The sequence below is a fragment of the Heloderma suspectum genome, chromosome W (genome assembly GCF_057233095.1).
Source record: "Heloderma suspectum isolate Gila_16-S chromosome W, 16-S_ref, whole genome shotgun sequence".
NCBI lineage: Eukaryota > Metazoa > Chordata > Lepidosauria > Squamata > Helodermatidae > Heloderma > Heloderma suspectum.
In genome coordinates this window covers 66371784-66392232 of record NC_139475.1, presented here as the reverse complement: position 1 = coordinate 66392232, position 20449 = coordinate 66371784, and the positions used below count along the sequence as shown (strand labels likewise).

At 47.3% G+C, this 20449-nt stretch overlaps 2 protein-coding genes across 2 annotated transcripts in view; one reads left to right on the top strand and one right to left on the bottom strand.

Annotated features, from left to right (window-relative positions):
- LOC146334125 (tRNA-dihydrouridine(47) synthase [NAD(P)(+)]-like) overlaps positions 1-3607 on the bottom strand; it is a 31856-nt gene extending 28249 nt beyond the window's left edge. Inside the window, exons 1-3 of the mRNA XM_084824932.1 lie at positions 3234-3607; positions 3031-3096; positions 326-416 (exon numbers count right to left, since the gene is read on the bottom strand). Of these exons, the coding sequence (XP_084681058.1) occupies positions 326-328 (3 nt within the window). The 5' untranslated portion in view covers positions 329-416; positions 3031-3096; positions 3234-3607. The remainder of the gene's footprint in view (positions 1-325; positions 417-3030; positions 3097-3233) is intronic.
- Positions 2477-20280, top strand: LOC146334124 (tRNA-dihydrouridine(47) synthase [NAD(P)(+)]-like). Its single transcript, XM_084824931.1, has 14 exons — positions 2477-2569; positions 2833-3060; positions 3252-3518; positions 5769-5810; positions 7157-7185; positions 10132-10288; positions 11083-11409; positions 11884-11985; positions 14472-14588; positions 15362-15436; positions 16792-16965; positions 17725-17732; positions 17851-17978; positions 20213-20280. The coding sequence occupies exons 1-14, from the start codon at positions 2477-2479 to the stop codon at positions 20278-20280; spliced, it is 1815 nt and encodes a 604-aa protein (XP_084681057.1).
- The last annotated feature ends 169 nt before the right edge of the window (positions 20281-20449 follow it).

Sequence of the window (20449 nt, the reverse complement as noted above, 5' to 3'; positions counted from 1 at the left end):
TCAGTGTCTGCCATCTTGTCTCCTGTGCCTTGTGAGGCAAGGCTCAGTCTAGAGCAGGACAACTGCCAGAGCCCGCCCCCTTTCCATTTTGGGAGGGGGAACCCCAGCCCCCTCCCACATACAGGTGTTCCCCTCCATTTCTCTCTTCCTCACAGGCTCCCCTCCCAACCATAAATGAAGCTAGTTTTAGCAAGTGATACAAAAACACGAACAACTAAATCAGTAGAAAATAGAAGATAACATTAATGATGGAACAGAACTACAACAGTCACTTCCCCCCTTGCTTTTAGAATTAACTCCTCAGCCTTAAACATCTGTCTCATACCATGACGCTAGGTCCATTCAGCCCAGTTCTGTCCAATGGTTTCCCAGAGCCTCTTGAAAAGCGGGGCCTTTCCTGGCCATGATAGAGATACCTTTAAAAGAAGATGCTGGTGATTGAGCCTGCAATGTCGCCATGCAAAGTCTGCATTCTGCCCCATCAGTGGAGTAGAGGGTGAGGGAAGTATGGAAAAAATGTTCTTTAGCCAAAAAATATATTTCTTAAAATTCCCAAATTAAATAAATGTCAGGAAAAAGATGCACGCAATATGAAAATTGTAGCTCTCTATAGCAGCCTTCACCAACCTGGTGCCCTCCAGATGTTTTGGACTTTAACTTCCAGCAGCCCCAGCCAGCATGGCCAATGGCAGGAATGCTGGGAGTTGTGCAAAAACAGCTGGAGGACACCAAGTTACAGAAGGCAGTTAAACTTCCCCTGCCCAGTTTCATAAAGCAAGACTTGATATTATGTCAACAAAGCTTAACACCCAATCCTGCTCCTGTTGAGGTACCCCTCTATGAAAAACAAGTTTTGCACCTACCTTGACTGGGAAGGACAGCTGTGGAATAACAAAGACAGCAACGAGGATGGTGCAAAGGAAAACTTCTGAGGTGACCTGAGTGAGCCTCCAGCCAAACTACAGAAACTGGAAGAAGGCAGGACCGAAGAAGGAAGCTTGCCAGAAGTGGAAAATGAAAACACAAAGGAGCCTCAGGGATGCAAGAGGGCCTGAGGGCAGAGTAAGAGCCACCCGTGCATGAAACCGACTTAAGGGACTGCCTGTGGCCCTGGGTAGCCCAGGTAAATTGTGCCTGGGCAAGTCCAGGTTAGGACTTGTTGAATCTGCTTTGGGTGCTAGCCAGTCACCACCTGTGAGTTGCTTTTCTCCTTTAACTGGCTTGGTATTGCTTGAAACGTTCTCTGACTCATGCAGCCTCCTTTAGGCACTTCTGGGCAAAAGCAACAGAGGACATAACACAGACATTCTCCCAATCTCACTGCTGGTGATCCTGTGTGGGAGTATGTTAGTACAGGCCTGGCTGACTGAGGTTCCCTGATTACCCCTATTTATAGGTAAACAGGGCTAGTAAGTTACACCTACGTAGGTTTAGTTGCAGTAAGATATGAGGCTAGGAGGTTGTACCAAAGGCCTCATGGAAAAGGTCCATTTTGAGGGGGAAGTTGATGGAAGCAAAAGAGGTGCCATCTGGGCAGCAGTTCCAGGCATAAGGGGCAGCAAGGGAGAAAGGGAAGAGTGCTTTGAGGAAGCCGGACATTTTTGGACAGTGGAACTGGAGGAGCAACAGTCACGAGCAGGAGACATCCCTCTGAGCCACTTTGAACTTGATTTACCATGGAGAAGCCGCACACAAATAAATGGATGTTTATCTATTTATTTATTTATATGCCGCTTAATATATTAAAATCCCTAAGTGTTTCATGTTAAAATGCAACGTAACAATATAAAACCTGGATAAAATAATAATTAAAATGTTAGAAATGTGACAACAGTATAAGAATAAAACAGGGTGGTAACAGAGTCCCACACAGATCAGAGAACACTTGCATGAAGAGGTGTGTTTTCAAGAGGCGTTTAAAACTTGTCACCGTTTCTGCCTCTTGAACCTCACATGGAAGAGTGTTCCATAGGGTGGGTGCCACCACTGAGAAGGCCCGCTTACATGCTGCTACCTGACGATGTTCCATTGGCTACTTCATGATGGTGAAGATGAGGTTAGGGAAGAGCAGAGGCGAGAAGATTGCAGTAGAGTTAGGAAAAGTGCAGAAAAGGGCAACTGGGGGCTGGAGCAACTCCCTTATGAGGGAAGGTTACAGCAGCTGGGATTGCTTAGCTTAGAAAAACAGTGAGTAAGGGGGGACATGACAGAAGCGTACAAAATTATGCCTGGTGTGGAGAAAGTGGATAGGGTGACATTTTTCTCTACCTCTCATACTAGAACCCCAGTGGGGTCATCCCATGAAGCTCATTGGTGGGATATTCAGGACAGATAAAAGGAAGTCTTTCACACAGAGCATAGTTAAACTGTGGAACTCACTTCCATGAGACACAGTGATGGCCACCAATTTGGATGACTTTAAAAGGGGATTGGACAAATTCCTGGAGGACAAGGCTATCAATGGCTACTAGTCCTGATGGCTATATGCTACCTGCAGTATTGGGGGCTGTGTACTGAAGAATATTGGCGAGAGGATGCTGTTGCATTGGCGAGAGGGTCCTGCGTGTGGGTTTCCCGTGGACAGGTGGTTGGCCACTGTGTGAACAGAGTGCTGGATGAGATGGACCCTGGGTCTGATCCAGCAGGGCTCTTATGTTCTACCCAAAGCAAGAGATTACCACAGCATGAACCAGAGTTTTCATATTTCTTGTTTAAGCAAAAAATGGAAGCCGCCTTGAATGCCATTTGTGGGCGGTCAGGATAAAAATATTTTAGAAAAGAATGACTGCTACCAGTAATTCCTTTTACAGCTGTATCTTTCTCTCGTTGAAGGAACGTGCAGATAAATGCTTCGTTGGCCCATGGTGCTGTTTCCTACATGACATCAAGGAATACGTGGCCACCAAGCCACCAGACCTCAAAGACAGCTGCATGCTCTTCCAAACGTTCGACAAGTGCATTTATGCGGCCACTTGCCAGTTCGCTGGAACCCACTCTGTGGAGGACTTCAAGAATCTTATCAATACTGACCTCCTGAAACAGTGGGAGGGGAAACCAGCGGTGAAGAACAGGCTCAGCAAGGAACTCCAGCAACAGCTGCGCAAGAAAAAAAAAATCCTTTGACAAGTCTATTATTATTATATTTATTTATATCCCGCCTTTTTCCCAATACTGGGACTCAAGGTGGCTTTACAATATGAAACACTTATACAGTTAAAATCTATAACGAGTACCTTCATCGCTCATCCAAGCACAACCAATCAAGGAGTTCCAAGGGCCTGGCAGAAATCCTGTCTGCAGGAGAGCCGGAGATCACAGACTGTTCTGCTTCTGAAGGAAGCGTGGGTTTCAACACTGGTGGAGAAGAGGTGCCTGAAGTTTCCCATGTGTCACAGAAAGGAGGTTCCACATTGGCGGCCTTGGAAAACCCACGTCAGCCGGTGGAATCTGAACTCAAAACAGCTGGCACTGTGATGGATGAAGATATTGTAAAACTCAGACCATGTGAGAAGCAAAAGGTACATAGAATACTTTGTGTTGAGAGCCAGCAAGCAAGGGAGCTCCTGTTCCCTTCGAACAGTGCTCTCCAAATGTCTCTGTATTACATTTTGAGGCACACTAAAGAACAGAGGAAGCTGCATGATGCTAAATCAGAGGGTCTCTGCAGCTCACTTCTGTTGCTGACAGGGAGCAGCTCTCGGGCAGAGAGAGATCGTTTCCAGCTGAGTGTCCCTTCATGACTGCAGTGGCTGCTATCCGTTGGTTTTGCCAGTCCCCCACCTGTATAAAGGCGCCCATTTTAATGGCACAGCCCCCATATGAAATGGTGTCACATATAGTGGGTGGGGCATGGCACAAATCCCCTCCCCATCTTTGGCAGCCATTTTGTGCTTCTGGTCGCCCCAGTTTGCTGTGAAGCGAAGACGTATGGTCCAGGGGTATGCTGAACTCAATTCCTACTTTGGCTCAGTCTTCTCCCAAAAGAGGGTCTATGAGCCCCCTGGCAAAGGCGAAGTACAGGCTGAAGGGGCAGGATTGCAGCTTGAGATCGATAGGCATATGGTCAAGGAACACCTAATTACTTTGAATGAGTTCCAATCTCCAGGGCCAGATGAACTGCATCCTAGAGTAATAAAGGAACTGGCAGAAGAACTCTCAGAACCGCTGTCTATTCTCTTTGAAAAATCATGGAGGACGGGGGAAGTGCCAGATGACTGGAGGAGGGCTAATGTTGTCCCTATCTTCCAAAAGGGTAAAAAGGAGGAACCTGGGAACTACAGACCAGTCAGTCTGACATCAATCCCTGGGAAAATTCTGGAGCAGATTCTAAAGCAATCCATCTGGAAGCACCTCAAAAACAATGCAGTGATTACTCAAAGCCAGCACGGATTTGTCATAAACAAGTCCTGCCAGACAAATCTGATCTCATTTTTTGATCAAGTAACCTCCCTTGTAGACTGTGGGAATGCTGTGGACATAATATATCTCGACTTCAGCAAAGCTTTCAACAAAGTGCCCAATGATATCCTGATGAGCAAACTAGCTCCAAGTGGGCTAGATGAAACAACGATCCGGTGGATCCACAGTTGGCTACAGGATCGGACTCAAAGAGTGCTTATCAATGGGATCTTCTCAAACTGGGGAGAGGGAACAAGCGGGGTACCGCAGGGCTCAGTCGTGGGTCCAGTGCTCTTCCACATTTTTATGAATGATTTGGAGGAGGAGGTGCAGGGAATGCTGATCACATTTGCAGATGACACAAAATGGGGCAGGATAGCTAATACCCTGGAAGACAGAAACAAAATTCAAAGTGATCTTGATAGATTGGAGTGCTGGGCAGAAAACAACAGAATGACATTTAATAGGGATAAATGCCAAGTTCTGCACCTAGCAAAAAGAAACCAAATGCACAGTTACAAGATGGGGGATACGTGGCTCAACAACACTACAAGCGAGAAGGATCTGGGAATTGTTGTCAATCACAAGCTGAATATGAGCCAACAATGTGATGTGGCTGCAAAAAAGGCCAGTGCTATCTTGGGCTGCATTCATAGAAGCATAGCTTCCAAATCCTGGGAAGTACTAGTTCCCCTCTACTCAGCACTGCTTAGGCCTCATCTGGAGTACCATGTCCAGTTCTGGGCACCGTACTTTAAGAAGGATGCAGACAAACTGGAGAGGGTTCAGAGGAGGGCAACGAAGATGATCAGGGGACTGGAAACAAAGCCCTATGAGGAGAGGCTGAAAGAACTGGGCATGTTCAGCCTGGAGAAGAGAAGACTGAGGGGAGATAGGATAGTGCTCTTCAAGTACTTGAAAGGTTACCAGAGAGAGGAAGGCCAGCATCTCTTCTCCATCGTCCCAGAGTGCAGGACACGGAATCATGGGCTCAAGTTCCAGGAAGCCAGATTCCGGCTGAACATCAGGAGAAACTTCCTGATTGTTAAGAGCAACACGACAATGGAGCCAATGACCTAGGGAGGCGGTGGTCTCCCCCACACTGGAGGCGTTCAGGATGAGGCTGGACAGCCACCTGCCAGGGATGCTCTGACTTGGATTCCTGCATTGAGCAGGGGGTTGGATGCGATGGCCTTGCAGGCCCCTTCCAACCCTACTATTCTATGAACTGGTAAAAATTCATTTTAGCCTCAACCTTTTTTTTTCTCTCAAAATAGTATGTCACTACTTTTTAAGACTCTGGCATGTAGGAATTGCTTTGGCTCTCAAGCCTCCTTCATGCCTCACTCTTCTCTCCATTTTCTCTGCAGCTGGATCTCCACAGCAAGCGTCATTTGGCCCCATTCACAACAGTAAGTAGGTGTACAGCTTATGCTGTGTGTAACCAGATAAGCAAGAGGAAAACCTGACCATTCGAACCCAGTGGTTCCATAAAAATAGGTGTGTGTGGGGGGGGATGCGCATGCGCACACACGCCTCATTCTGGGAACAGGTTTAAAGAGCAGTCTTAGTTCTCCTCCTCCATGACATTTCCTTTCATCCAAGGAGTTCCTCATCGGCCTTTCCCTTAGTGGCTTCCATTTCTGGTTCCCTTTTTCTTACCAGCAACCCGTTGCCCTGTTTCCCTTTGGTAACTCACAAGTAACTATGGCTTCTCGGGAGCAAGAGTCCAGGCATCTTTGCCACCTCTGCAAACTCTTAAAAAAATAATTAATTTAAGAATTTTTAATTAAGAATTAAAGAATTAAGAACTTAAACAAAAGAAGAGAAATTATCATAATGAACAACAGAGAAAAATGGGTTTGGCCCTTAAAAAAAAAAAATCCTAGAAAGTTTTGGGCCTTAGTGTCTAAGATGGAAGGGAGGTCAGTCCCAGTTTTTGATGGCTACATTTCCATGCCCAAATGGGAAAGTCATTTTAGGGAGGTGTTTAATGATCTGACCACTCAAGTAATGGGTTCAAAAGTTGCCTTTGACTCTAATTGGGCCCCTCATTGGGATTGTGTTAGGATAGATGAAGCCAAAGCATTGATTTTAGGTCTACGGAAAGGGAAGGCTCCTGCTGAAAATGGCCTCCCCCCAGAATTATTTATCTTTTCTTCCAGATTGGTGGGCACCTATAGATCAATCTGGTATCCCCCCACCCAGCTGGCTTTCAGCTGTGGTGGTGCCCATCTATAAAAAGGGTCCTAAGAACGACCCAGCAAATGATAGACCCATCAGTCTTTGATGTGGCAGGGAACATTTATTCCAGATGTCTTCTGGAGAAACTGGACAATTGGGTTAAGAAAAAGGCTTTGCTTGCTCCAGAGCAGGCTGGTTTCTGTGCAGGGCGATCAATACTTGATCATTGCCTCCTACTTAAACGTATTATAGATAAATATTTGTTGGCTTTCACCAAACCGATTTTCGTTGCTTTTGTCCACTTAAAAGCTTCTTTTGATTCCATTTCACGGAAACGTCTGTGAATTGTATTATGGATCTATATTCGGAGACTTCTCTTAAAATTAGAGGAGGCCAAGAGGGTCAACTACTATCTAATATGCTGCCTGTTTAAAAAAAGGAGTTAGACAAGGATGCTTACTGGCTCCACTTCTTTTTAACCTTTTCTTAAATGATGCTGTAGAGTTTTCAAAGGGGGATTGTTATTTTCCAGTTAAAGTTGGTCACAACAAGATCTCTGCCCTTCTTTATGCAGACAATGCCATCCTTATATCTCACGCTCAGGTAGGATTGCATAGATTGTTAAGGCAGTTCGGTCATTATTATAGAAATGAACAGCTTTCTATTAATTACAACAAAACTAAGATAATGTTTGGTAAATCACGGCATGTTTACAACTGGAAAATGGATGGGAACAGTTTAGAACAAGTCCCCTCTTTTAAGTATCTTGGGGTCATATTCCAGCAATCAAGGTCTTTTGGTCCCTCCAGATACAAACCAATGCTGTGCTGGCTGATAAGAATCTTAATGGGCTGTTACACTTCCACCGTACTAAGGGAGGTAAACTTGTGCATTTGGCGCTTGAACTTTATAGGGTTAGAGTCCTGCCACAAATACTATATGGGGCCCCATTGTGGGCAGTGGCTAAATTAGATCCAATTGAAAAAGCCCCAAACAAATTTCTACGCTGATTCCTTTCTGTCCCAGTTTCTACCAAATTGGTAACAATTTGGGCTGTATTGGGATTGATGTCAGTAAAAATTGAAGCCCTTAATTAGCCTTGGTTATTTGGCTAAAGGTGTTCTTTAAGCAGACGTCTGACTTTGTATTGACTGCAGTTGAGGAAATGCGCCCCAATATAAATATATAAATAAATGCGCCCCATTGTAAATATGGGGTTTTCTATACCCTTCTTACTGACATTGGGTTAAGCAAAGCCAACTACTGCAACACCTTAAAGATACTGAGATGCAGTCCCAACTGGCTGAAATTTCAAGCTGTTTATCAAAGATGTATGTGAATTTAGTCCCTTCTCTTAAACCTACAAATTATTTCGCTGACTGACCCTCTAGTAAGATGAGATTAGTCTTTTCCTGGGCAAGGCTAAATGTACTTCCATTGGCAGATTGTACGGGGTGCCTTCAGGGTATCCCCAAGGAAGGTAAAGTTTGCTCTTGTAACCCTTTAATTTTCGAAGATATTACCCATTTTATTTTAGAATGTGATGCCTATTTTGATATTAGGAAAATATATATCCTTCGCTTGTTCGTTCAGATGAAAGGATGGTCACCTATTGAAAAGCTACGTTTTTTTATTAAATTATTTTAACAAATATGTAACTTTTAGAACTGCTAAATTTCTTGTACTGGCCTTGCACTCGCATGCAAAGGCCAAGGGGATGGGTGTAATACATCTATGTGAAGTTGTATAATGGCTGGCTGCTAATTACAATAAACTTTTGCTTGCTTGCTTATACCCTCCAGTCAGTCTGCATACTATCTGGTTGCTATAACAGTTAAAACATAATGGTTTGAAAAAGGAGAGGGGAAAAGGCATTAAAAAAGAGCACAATCCCAAACGTTTGGCCCCAAAGCCCTCCTGTGGTTAGCACTGCAGAGTTATGTTGGCTTGGGGACAAAAGAGAGGCATCAAATTTGCTCTCTGCACACATCAAAATACTAAGCAAGATCATGTACTTGGACCTGAAGTCGGCAGTCCTGTTGATGCTTATTTGGAAGCTGAGTTCCATTGAACCAAAGAAACCTTAGGTCTGCTTAGTTTTGACAAAAGCAAGCTATCAATTTGCCCATATTCTGGTAAGCACAGGGGTGTCAGGGCGCAGCTTCAGTACTGCGGTGGGCCTTGTAGGTTATAGCCAGGATCTGATTGGAAGTAGCCTGGAAGGGCTGGGGCCTATTCAGTTTCTGGAATGTCAGCGTCTGTGTGAGCTTCTCTCTGTCAGTGCTCTCAGAGCAGAGCCAGGGGGAGTCACCCAACTCCCTGTCCGCCTGCTGGTCTGGCCTTGGCAGGCAGGGAGGCTGGAAGCTGTCGGTGAGAACCTGACACAGGTGGGGCGGGGTTTGCGGAAGGGTCGCCCAGGTTGAAGCGTCACTGCTGGAGGGCTGAGCAGTTAGGGATGTCAGAGAATTCCGCGATGGATCTCGGTGAGGCCGAATGCCAGTGCATTCGGCCCCCTGAAACCCATCGCGGAACGAAGCCCCCACCCCCCCCAACCCACAAAAGGCGGGCGAAACAGAGCACTTACCTGCTCCCGTCCGCGCTGCTTTGCAAATGGCAGCCGTCCTGCGGCCGCCATTCGCTTCCTCCTCTTCATCGCCATAATAGGCTACATAAATACTTACGTAGCCTATCACGGCTAACGCAGGGACACCATTTGCGTCCCTGCGGAGGCCATGATAGGCTACGTAAGTATTTACATAGCCTATCACGGTGGGGGGGGGGGGAACCCCAGCGTACACAAATGGTGGCGGCTACCGCCATTTGCGTACGCTGAGTTTTTCCCCCCTGCTGTGATAGGCTACGTAAGTATTTACGTAGCCTATCATGGCAGGGGGAGAAAAACCCAGCATATGTAAATGGCGGCGGCTACCGCCATTTGCGTACGCTGGGGTTTTTCCCCCTGCCGTGATAGGCTACTTAAATATTTACGTAGCCTATCACGGCTCAATACAGGGACACAAATGGCGGCAGCTACGACAGCCGCCATTTGCGTCCCTGCAGGGCTGCCCAGCTGCCGGATGTCCGGCTGCGGGCAGCCGGAGCCAGCCGGGCAGGATTCCAGGATCGCCTCCCGCCCCCATCAAGAATTCTGGGGGGGAGGGACGGAGCACCTCCCCCCACCGCGGATTGCCCGGCGCAGAGCCAGGTAGGTGTTTCGTACATCCCTATGAGCAGTGCCGCCCTGTTTAGACAGGGGCCTTGCTGAAAGGCTAAAGGCCCTCGTCTGTCCAGGGATCCGGAGGGGGTGTCCTACAGTCACGCCTTCCCTTTTAAGCTGATGCCAAGGTGAAGAGCCTTTGCTAGGCTCATCTCGCCTTCATTGCCCGAAGTCTTCTCTGTTTGGACCCATCGTCGTCTGGGCTTTTGGAGGCACTCTGCACATGGACTGGAACTTTGGATTGTTAAGGACTTGCCATGGAAAGTACTGTGAGGCTCTTCATAGACTTGAACTCTCATTGCTGTGGATTGTGTGTGTCTGTCTGTCGCCAGCTCAGTGTATGACAGGCTGGGTTTGATCTACGACTTCTGGACTTCCCCCTGCCAGAACTCGTGCAGTGTGGAGTTGCCAATGCGAAAGCGGTGGCCTGGAACTATTTCCATGTGTGAGTATGCCCCTCCCTTGATCTTGAAGGGCCTCTCTATGGGTGTGGGTTGTTTAGGCCCTTCAAGAAGTTACCCTTTGTTTGCCTGATGGGTTCATTCCAGGAATCATTCCCTTTCCTGTCCAGGGTTGGGGCCCCGTGAAAGGATTGTCTGGGTTAGGTACCCAGGAATCCAGAGTCCCTTCCCTTGTGTTCAGAACCGTGGAGATGGCAACGGAGAAACCACGTTGATGAGGATCTCAGTCACGGTAGTAGTGTTTAGCTTTAGACTGTTCTGGAATTACACAGCACCTATAGCTACTGACCATCAGCTATATGATTTCTGAAGAGTGTAACCATTAAGCTTTTGCCGTAGGATTCCCTGCAATAAAGAAATCTCACTGATTTGGGTGTCCAGTGTCAGATTGCCTGAGCATGTGTGCTGGGGGGATTGGGAAACCTGACAGCAAGTCCCCCAACCTTTTTGGGTTGGTGGAGACATTTGGAATTTCAAGAGTGCCACTGGGGTGGGGCTTGCCCATGCCTGAAATGGCTGCCATGGGGGATGTGGTCGGTCACAAAACACTCATTTCCCAGAAGGCAAAGTGGTAAGATCGAAAGAAAAGTAACTTGCCCAAGCACCTAAGTACCAGGCACTCTTTTGAATGCAAATCAAGATAGCAAGGAGGGCAGCACTTCACCTTGCAGCATGCCAGCCTCCGAATTAACATTTTTTTTAAAAAATGTAAGAAATGAAATAAAAATCAGGAGGGGCAGGGAGTCTGGCAGGCACCAAGAGCAGTGTCTGTGGACACATTGGTGCCCACAGTCACCACTTAGGAGACCCTGTGGTTAGCAGTTTGGGAGAAAAGCTGAAATCGAGAAGTTGTCAGAAAAGGTGGGGAAAATCCCAGGCAAGGAGTTGGTGCTGCAGGAACAACTATTCCCATTCAGCCCCCACATTTTACATGTCTTGAGCTCTGCACCCACCTGTCGGCTCCTGCTAGCTGGTGGCAATAAATCACTGGCTGATAACAGGGTCGTAAACTTGTCCAAGGCTGGGGGAGTGAAAAAGTGGCTTGTAGCAAGGAATTATTTTACCCAAGCAGTGAATCCAAAGTGTCTAGGCAAAGAGAAGTCTGTTGTCCAGTCCAAGGTCCAGAACATACAAGGGAACACGAGCAAGGTAGTGGGTCAGGTCCGAGGTCATGGCTGAGGTCCAGCGTGTGACATGACGCTGCTCTCTAGCAGCCTTGCCCGAGCCTGCATTCCGCTTTTAATGGCCACGACTTGAGGCAGCTGAATCCAATCAGTCCTCCTGCCTCTGAGAGCCTCTCTGTCTTAAATGGACAGAGGCGCACCTGCGCTGCTCCTGGACATGCGGCTGCCTTCGCTCTGCAGGGGTCGGGGGCGTTTCACCCTCCAAATCCTCTGGGGGGACGCAGCTGGGCCTGGAACCTCCACAGGGGGTGAGGGCTCCTTCTGCGCTGGTCCCTTCCCCTGGGTCCAGAGCCTGCCATTCCCCTTCATCCTCAGAGGAGTCCAAGGAGGCATGACACTGTCTTGGTTATCATGGGCCCTGACTGTGCTTGCTCCAGAAAGTCACACTGCAAGTCACACGGGTAAACTGTAACACTGCATCATCTTCTGTGGATTCCAGTGCGGCAACCTCCCTTTCCGGAGAATCTGCAAGCACTACAGAGCCAATGTCAACTGTGGAGAGATAACTGTGTACAAATCTGCTTCAGGGGCAGTCGTCGGAGTGGGCGTTGCTGAAGCGGCACCACACAGAGGACCTCTTTGGTGTCCATGTAGCTTGATACCTGCAGGATGGGGGGGGCATACCAGGCCAAGCAGCACTGCTGGATCAGGCCAAGCTTAATCCTTCCATACTGGCATCCTGTTTCCGAGAGTGGCCAGCCTGACGCCCCGTTGCCTCCAAACGCAGGAGTTCAGTTTTAGCCAGGTCATTGAAATTCAGTTTAGCCATCATTCCTGTTGTTCTTATTTAACACTTATAAAGCACCTTGAGGGTGCAAACCTATGTATGTTCTGACAGAAAAATGTCCTACAACTCCCAGCATTCCCCAGCCAGCCATGCTTTTTCTGTCTAAACATGCCTAGTTTTGCACCCTAAATGTTCTAAGCACTGTAGAAATATGAAAAGGTACTTATTTATTTATTTCTATACCGCCCAATAGCCAAAGCTCTCTGGGCGGTTCACACAAAAACACACACTAAAGAGCACACAATAAAACAATACAAAATATATAAAACATTAATATATAAAACATTAAAACCACAGTAAACAATACAACCACAATAAAACCAGAATAAAACCTAGCAGCAGTGCAGGAGTTTAAAATACAGATTTAATACAGATTTAAAACAGCAAAACTAACAGTCTAAACAGCTAAAATGCCTGCGAGAATAAAAAGGGCTTCACCTGGCGCCGGGAGGAATACAGTGTAGGTGCCAGGCGAACCTCACTAGGGAGCTCATTCCACAGCCGGGGTGCCGCAGCAGAGAAAGCCCTCCTCCTAGTAGCCCCCCGCCTCACTTCCTTTGGCAGGGGCTCGCGGAGGAGGGCCGCTGAGGATGACCTTAGGGTCCGGGCAGGCACATATGGGAGGAGGCCATCCTTCAGATAGCCTGGCCCCAAGCCGTTAAGGGCTTTGAACGTTAACACCAGCACTCTGAATCGGGCCCGGAAATGGACCGGCAGCCGGTGCAGCTGGAAAAGTACCGGTGTAATGTGAGCTCGCTGGCCAGTCCCTGTGAACAGTCTTGCTGCCCTATTTTGGACCAGCTGAAGTTTCCGGACCGTTTCCAAAGGCAGCCCCATGTATAACGCATTGCAGTAATCCAGACGGGAAGTTCTCAGAGCGTGGATCACTGTAGCTGGGCTCTCTCTGTCCAGAGAAGGGCGTAGCCGGTATACCAGCCTAAGCTGATAAGAGGTGCTCCGTGCCACCGAGTTCACCTGTGCCTCAAGCGACAGTTCTGGGTCTGAGAGCACCCCCAAACTACGAACCTGATCCGCTGGGGGAGTGCAGCCCCCTCCAGAACAGGTTGAATATCACCTAGCCGGGCAGAGGAGCCACCCACTAACAGCACCTCCCTCTTGCCTGGATTGAGATTCAGTTTATTGGCCCTCATCCAGTCCATTACCTTGCCCAGGCAGTGATTCAGGACAGCCTCGCCCTCGCCTGGGTTTGATGAGAACGAGAGGCGGAGCAGGGGTCATCCGCATATTGATGGCACCTCAGCCCGCACCTCCGGATAGCCTCCCCCAGCGGTTTCATGTAGATGTTAAACAGCATCCACCAGTGGCTTAACAGATGTTAAACAAGGTAGAGACTGTCCCTGTTCACAGTCAAAAAGACATGATAAAAAAAGGAATAGGGAGGGATGACGAAAGCAAGCATTGTAGCAACTGCTCCTTTTCTGGGTGATGGATGAGGCCAGGTTGGTCTTCCTGTGCTGGTGTGTTTGCTTGAATTGCAACTGGGAGCTGTCTGGCTGATGGATGGGGCCAGAGCGTTCTTTCCCTTCCTTCTGTGGTGCCAGCAGGGCTCCAAATAGCTGAGCTGAGTGTTCTTTCTGGCAGGGACGGGGAGGTGAGGTCCTTTCAACTGCTCACCCCTGGTCCCTGGATGGCAGATGGGGGCAGAGTGTGGTTCCCTTTGGTTCTGCAGCCCCAGGGCAACTGGCAGTGGGAGTAAAGTATTCTTCCGGGCAGGGGCAGGGAGGGAGAAACAAGCTCCCAGCAGCTGTTCCTTCTCTGAAACACAAATGAGACCAGGAGGGCATCTGGTAGCTCTTGGCTAATAGTTCTTGCTAGACTTCTCCAAGAATCCATCTCATCCCCTTTCTAAGCCATCTTACCAAGAGGCCATTCCCAGCTCTGGCGAACATGCCGCCATGAACATAGGCAAAGGTGGAAGGAGCAGACTTAGAATGATGGTAGGGTTTGTTGTTTATGTGTTTGTTTCTTAATTAATTAATTACATTTCTATACCGCCCAATAACCGAAGCTCTCTGGGCAGTCCACAACAATTTAAACCACAAAGATACAGCATAAAATACAATATAAAATTTAAAAGTTTAAAACTACAGTATAAAAGTAAAACCAGAATAAAACCTAGCAGCAGCACGTAGTTGCCAACACTTATGAATTGTGTGGCACATGAGCATATGCATAAAGAGCTCTGCAGCGGGTGCCTCCATTATCCTGTCTTTCTGCAGCTGGAAGGCGCCTTTCCAGACACCATGACCAAATGTGCAGAGCTTCTGAACCAGACCGTCAAGTTGGATTTCATTGACATTAACATCGACTGCCCAATTGACCATATATATAACAAGGTAGCCTGCCACATTCTTGAAGCATCCTTGTCTCTTTATGCAGTGTCATCCAAGTATAAAGAATGAGAGGAGGGCAGCTCCCTGCCCCAACCAGCTTACAGTCTTAGAACAGCTTTCTCCCAAAATAAATTTCTTGGACTGTGACTCCCATAATTCCCAGCCAACATGGCCAACGGAAGCTGTAGTCCAACACCAGGTTAGGGGAAGGCTGGCCTAGAAACAGACACAAGGGAGGCAACAGAGAAAGGGGGGAGGGATGGAGGCCCCAGGTGTAAGCAGGAAGGATATTATTTCTCTATTTTAAAAATGGATGTCTTGCTTTACAACATAGTTAAAACAAATACATACAATAAAGCAACCTTGCCCAATCCGGTGCATGGCAATCTGGTGCTTCCCCAGTATATATTATTGAAATATATATACCACTTTCCACAAAGGCGTCAAAGTGATGTCCATAAAATACAATGGCACTGAAACAATGATCACTATAACCATAAAAACAGCACAGTACAAATTAATCAGCAATAAAACTGCACACTCCACTGTGTGCTACAAACCATACACACAGGGAAAGCCTGTGTGAAGAGATGAATTTTAAGAAGACGTTCAAAACTGTGGGGGCCTGTCTGATGTCAGCTAGTAAAGCGCTCCAGAGGGCGGGTGCTGCAACACGAAATGCTCTGTCACAAGTGCTCCTGAGGTGAACTTCCAGAGCATCTGGCACCCTCAGAAGTGCTTCATGTACTTCACCCTCCTCTCCTTTTTCTTCCCAGGGTGGACGCTGTGCTTTGATTGCTTTGATGAGCCATACCAACAAGTTTAAACAGATAGTCCGAGGCATGAACCATGTAAGTCGGGGGATGGGAGGACACATTTCTCTTGGATGGCTCCAAGCCATGTTGGATTTCCTCCACCTTTCTGTCCCCCAATCTGTAGCTGCCCTAGTCTAATTACTTAGAATATCAAACCTTCTGCAGACAATGGCCATTTATTTCCACTGTATGTGCACTAGGCCCGTGGGGACAGTCCTGCTCCTTTGGCTTCTCCCCGTGTAAAAAGGCACTGATGTGTGAAAGAGGATTGCTCTTTCTTCCATAGTTGCTTCACTTTCTGTAAGGAGCTTGTGGGAAGATTTGGGCAGCAGGTGAATTCTGTGAAGTGTGCAATCTGCTTCCAGTGCACACTTTCCCATTTCCCTCCCTCCCCCTGGCCAGGTCTTGGATGTTCCCCTGACCATGAACATCCAGGGCTCCTTCACACTGGGCTTTTATCCTACGATTGAGATTGCTCCTTCACGGAAGTCTGCGGGCTCTTTACATGACGCCGTGAACCTCCACAGCATCTCCTGCAAGAAATGCCCTTTGTTCCATTTTTAAATAGATCGCAAATTATAAGCTATCAAATTACCCTGTTGTGTTCCACTTGAGTTCCCTCCATGAAAAGAGGAAAAGCAGCAAGAAGAGGAGCGAGATCAATGAAAGATAATTGAAGACTCAGATACAGGGGGAGGGGGGGGGGAAGCACATGAAAAAGGGAGTAGTTGTGATCCTGCATTTAAAATGGAAGCAGAAAGCCCAATTTTAAATGCAGGATTTTAGGCTGGTGTAGAGATGCCCCCAGACTGGCGTGCAAGAGAAGATGAACCTGGCTCACAAAATAATTCCGAACCTCCGGGACTGGGGAGCCTCTTTGATCATGGTAGAGGTATTTCAACCTTTTAGAATTTGGAGGGGGGGACTGCACAAAAGTCAGGAAACCACCAAACAATCCATGGTTGGGTGGGGGGGAGGGAGTGCGGTCAACTGGGAGAACCTTGGAGGGCCAGATTTAGCCTCTGGACCTGAGGTTCCCCACCCATGGTATAACAACTTCCTTGTTTCTGACGTGGCAGTGTTCCTTTGCCCGCATTTGGATGAGCAGTTCTTGATGTTTGTTCACGGCTGAACTGCTCTCAGTCAGAGAGGAGGGTTAATGTGAAAATAAAACAGCATATTCATACTCCAGAACAGTTCGGGTAAAGATACCCACAGTAGGACCAATTCCCAGTGGGATCGTATGCTCTTCTCCACCACCACCACCCTGCCATATTGCTTCAGATGTTTGTACTAATATCAATGCTTTTTCAGAACCATGAGCGAAACCGGCCTTTGGTCATAGCACACAGCAGTCAATGGACCTCTTCCCCCACCTTCTACCCTGAAAGGGGAAAAAAAAACTGGTGCAGTTTTTTCCTTGCATCTATGACACAGGTGCCAACTGTATCTTTTCTGGCCCTGTTAGCTTCATGGGCGATCAAGAGAGCAGAGATACACAAAGGTGGCAGACCGGAATTACGTCGCAGAGTGTGCTAAAATTGCTGGCCCAGTGCCTCTTTTTGGTAGGTATTTTGGATCAGCTTTTCTTAGTGTCTCTGTGTTGGTTGCCGCCCAGTTCGTAGCCATCTGCTGGTCAGATCTGGCCTCAGATGTTGCCACCTGCCTCCCATTATCCATCGTCAAGCCCCCATTTCTCCCTTCACTCAGCCCTGTCTCTTCAGTCAAAAGCTCCCTGGGCAGAGGGAAGGGGGTGCTGCACCTGGCCTGCCCCATACATACTGCTGGTGCTAAGTGAATGCAGGAGACAACAGGTCACTAGCGAGACAGTAAATTAAGCAGAAGGTAGCTCTCCAAATGTTTGGGACTTCAACTCCCAGACACCCCTGGCAAGCATGGCCAATAGTCAGGAATGCTGGGAGTTGAAGTCCAAACGATCTAGCGATCTACTTTCTGCCCACCCCTGAATTAAGGCAAAGGTTTTAATTCAGTCCCGCAGAGTTAAACTCCATTTTCTAGTATAATCTCAGTTGCTGTCGTCATATTACACTTAAAGTGCCTAATAATTTTAAAGCACTGTATAGATATTAAAGCATCCACAAACATGGCTGTATCTTTTTGTTTTCTTCATTTCCAAATCAACTGACTTATTTAAGGCATGAATTTGACCTGGAGCAGATATAAAAGCCATAACTGCTAAGGCAGGAACTGTTGAGAGGCAGCGAACAGTGTGAACGCATCATCTACTTCCTGAATGAATTTGGCACGAATGAAGTCTTCGCATTTTTGCTGACCCCTGGCTTCTTCCTTTCCTTCTGGCACAGGAAACGGGGTATCTTCTCTTTCGAAGATGTGAATCAAGCCATGGAGTTTCAGTACTGGTTTTACTGAAATCACAGTGCCATTGAGAGATGCCTGCATCACTTTTTTCCTTTCTTGTCATTGGTCAGGTACATCCCAGCCGGCTTACTGGAACGCCTGCCCCAGAGAATCAACAAGAGGCCCCCTTACTACATGGGCCGAGACTACCTGGAGACCTTAATGGCAAGCCAAAACGTGGGTGACTGGATTAAGATAGGTAAAAGGCTCTGTGTCTTCCTGAGATGGTTTCCTCCCTCCTCCACTGGCTGCCCTGCCTCTCAGGGCAAATGGCAACACTCAGAATGCAATCCTATGCCTGCCCAGACAGGAAGGAAGTCCTTCAACCCTCAGTTGAAGTTGTAGGACTTTTTTTCTATGTAACCATGCATAGGATTGCCCCTTTAATGTGTGGGTATTTGTAAAACCCGGAACTACCTCAGTCAATTTCCCCTTCCCTATCCTGTGTGGTAGAATTGTTACAAGGGAGGCAATTTACAGACCAATCCAAGATATTAGGGCAGACTGATGAGGTGGAATGAAAACAGGAAGACTTATTGCTGTCTTTCTCTTTTAAAGCAAAAAAGGATGGAATTTTTGTTTATTTGTTTTCTTTTTGGGGTGGGGAAGGTCAAGCACTGGGGGAGAGAAGATCCCCAAGGCCTTACACCCTTGTGTCATGAGAACCATACTTGATAATTAAAATCAATTTAATTAAAATAAGTAAAAATTAAGACAAAGCAAAAAATTCACCATGAAATAAATTAAAATAGCTTGAGCTAGGCCAGCAAGCACATTAAAATAAAATACAACCTTAGTTGCCAGTGCTGTGGGGTTCACCAGTTCATTTCATTCAAAAGTTTCAACCCCACGAACACTGACACATAAGCACTAACTTAAATGGACACAGACAATATTCAAAGAAAACAATTGCAGAGGAAACGGAGCAGGTAAAACTTGTCAGCAGCTGTAAATTCACAACTCAAGGGCCAGATCCTGCCAGAAGCTCTGGTTTGCCACAGGGAGGAGACCATGGGCAAGGGTCCTTAATCTATAGGCAAGCCACAAGCGACTCCCCAATAATTCTGTGCAGCAGGCGATCACACAAAGAAAGACGCAGGCAGTGGCCCAGGCCTAGGCATGGAGCAGGGATGACAGGGAAGGACGAGAAGGCCAGTCAAAAAGTGAACTCACCTTAGCCAGTAAACCCAGACTGTCTTAATTCCACAACAATTCCAAAGCAAGTCCGAGCCTCTCCTTGGCCAAGTCCTGCAAAATCTCCAGGGCTGGTAGGAGTAGCAAAAAAGACTCCAGTTCCTATCCACCAAGACTTAATCCAAATGCCAGCTGCTGATTTCATGCACCTTCTGCTGAGCTTTACAGGTGTCTTATCTTCTTTTATTTTTATTTAACATTCCACATGCACCAGCCCAGCCGCCGCGGCTCCTAGGACGAAGCAGACTTGTATCTATGTTTTCACTCCTCAAAGAGCTAAACATTCATCACCCAAGGATTGCACATAAACCCCCACATAAACGGCAATAAATTTATGGGGATTTCCGAGCTACAAAAAGGATAAAATACTGCAAATACCGCAGATAGGGAGGAACGCCAAAACAAGCTACTACTCCGTAGCCATCTTGGATCCCCTCTTGGAAGATGTTGATGAGTCTGGACAGCTCTGTGGAGATCACATCCAGGTATGGCCTCTACAGGACAGCCCTGATAAAGGGCTGTCCTGCTTAAACACCTCTGGCCTTCCTGTTCTGCGTGGGGTCCCCATTCCATAGAGGAGAGATCAGAAGCCTGTCATGGGCTCAGTATTTTGGCAGAACTATGAGATAGGAAAAACTAAACAGATCCTTATCCGAATATTTCTCTCATATCTTTTTGCAGTAAGATGCTTTTGGGTCCCATGCCTGACTTTACTTTCCTGCCAAAACACAAGGCAAGCTCTTACAAGTAAGACTGCAGTTGTGGGGAGATGGAATGCCGCCTCCACCTGGGAAAACAACATACATGGTGTGACTCTTTCGGTTTAAGTAATTAAAAATAGTTTTATTTTTAATTTGGCTGCTGTGGAAGTCTCAAGGTTAATTCCGTCCCCTCCGTCCCTCAGCAACCTCTCCCAGACATTTCAAGGGCGTCAGAAGTCATCCCAGTGTGTTCTTACTTCAACTGGGAGCATTCGAAGTTCACTTGCTGTGTTTTTGTCTGTGGATTCTTGCAAAGCCTCTATCTATTACAGTGTTCCCCAACCTGGCTGGGAATTATGGGAGTTGCAGTCCAACACATCCCGGCGGCGGGGGGGGGGAGGGGGCACCAGGTTGGGGAAGGCTGCTCTGTTACCTTCATAGCAATGTCACTGAACGTAGTGCTTTACATAGTACAAGGTAATGGGTCTCAGCCCCAAGGTTCCGACATACACTCTGACATTCTACTCTGGGGAAACAGAGGAGAGGGAAACGGAGACAGCGGTGAATGGGAAGAATATCAGTTTTGACCCTTTTACATCCACTTAAGCATAGTCATAGGAGGGATTGTAAGATTTTATCAGAGGCCAAAACGGTATCCACTGCCACATAAGTTTTGGTATTCCAGCGGGGTGGGGGTCTCACTATTTCTTTCCCCCTGTTCAGATCCAAAGATATCCTGCTTGGGTGCATACACATCATTATGAACAGATAAAAC

Coding starts and splice junctions, on each gene's coding strand:
- LOC146334124 (XM_084824931.1), top strand. CDS start 2,477: ATGGCTATATGCTACCTGCAGTATTGGGGGCTGTGTACTGAAGAATAT. Junction 5,811..7,156: donor ATTTGGCCCCATTCACAACA/GTAAGTAGGTGT, acceptor TTCTTTATGCAG/ACAATGCCATCCTTATATCT. Junction 15,437..16,791: donor TAGTCCGAGGCATGAACCAT/GTAAGTCGGGGG, acceptor CTACCCTGAAAG/GGGAAAAAAAAACTGGTGCA.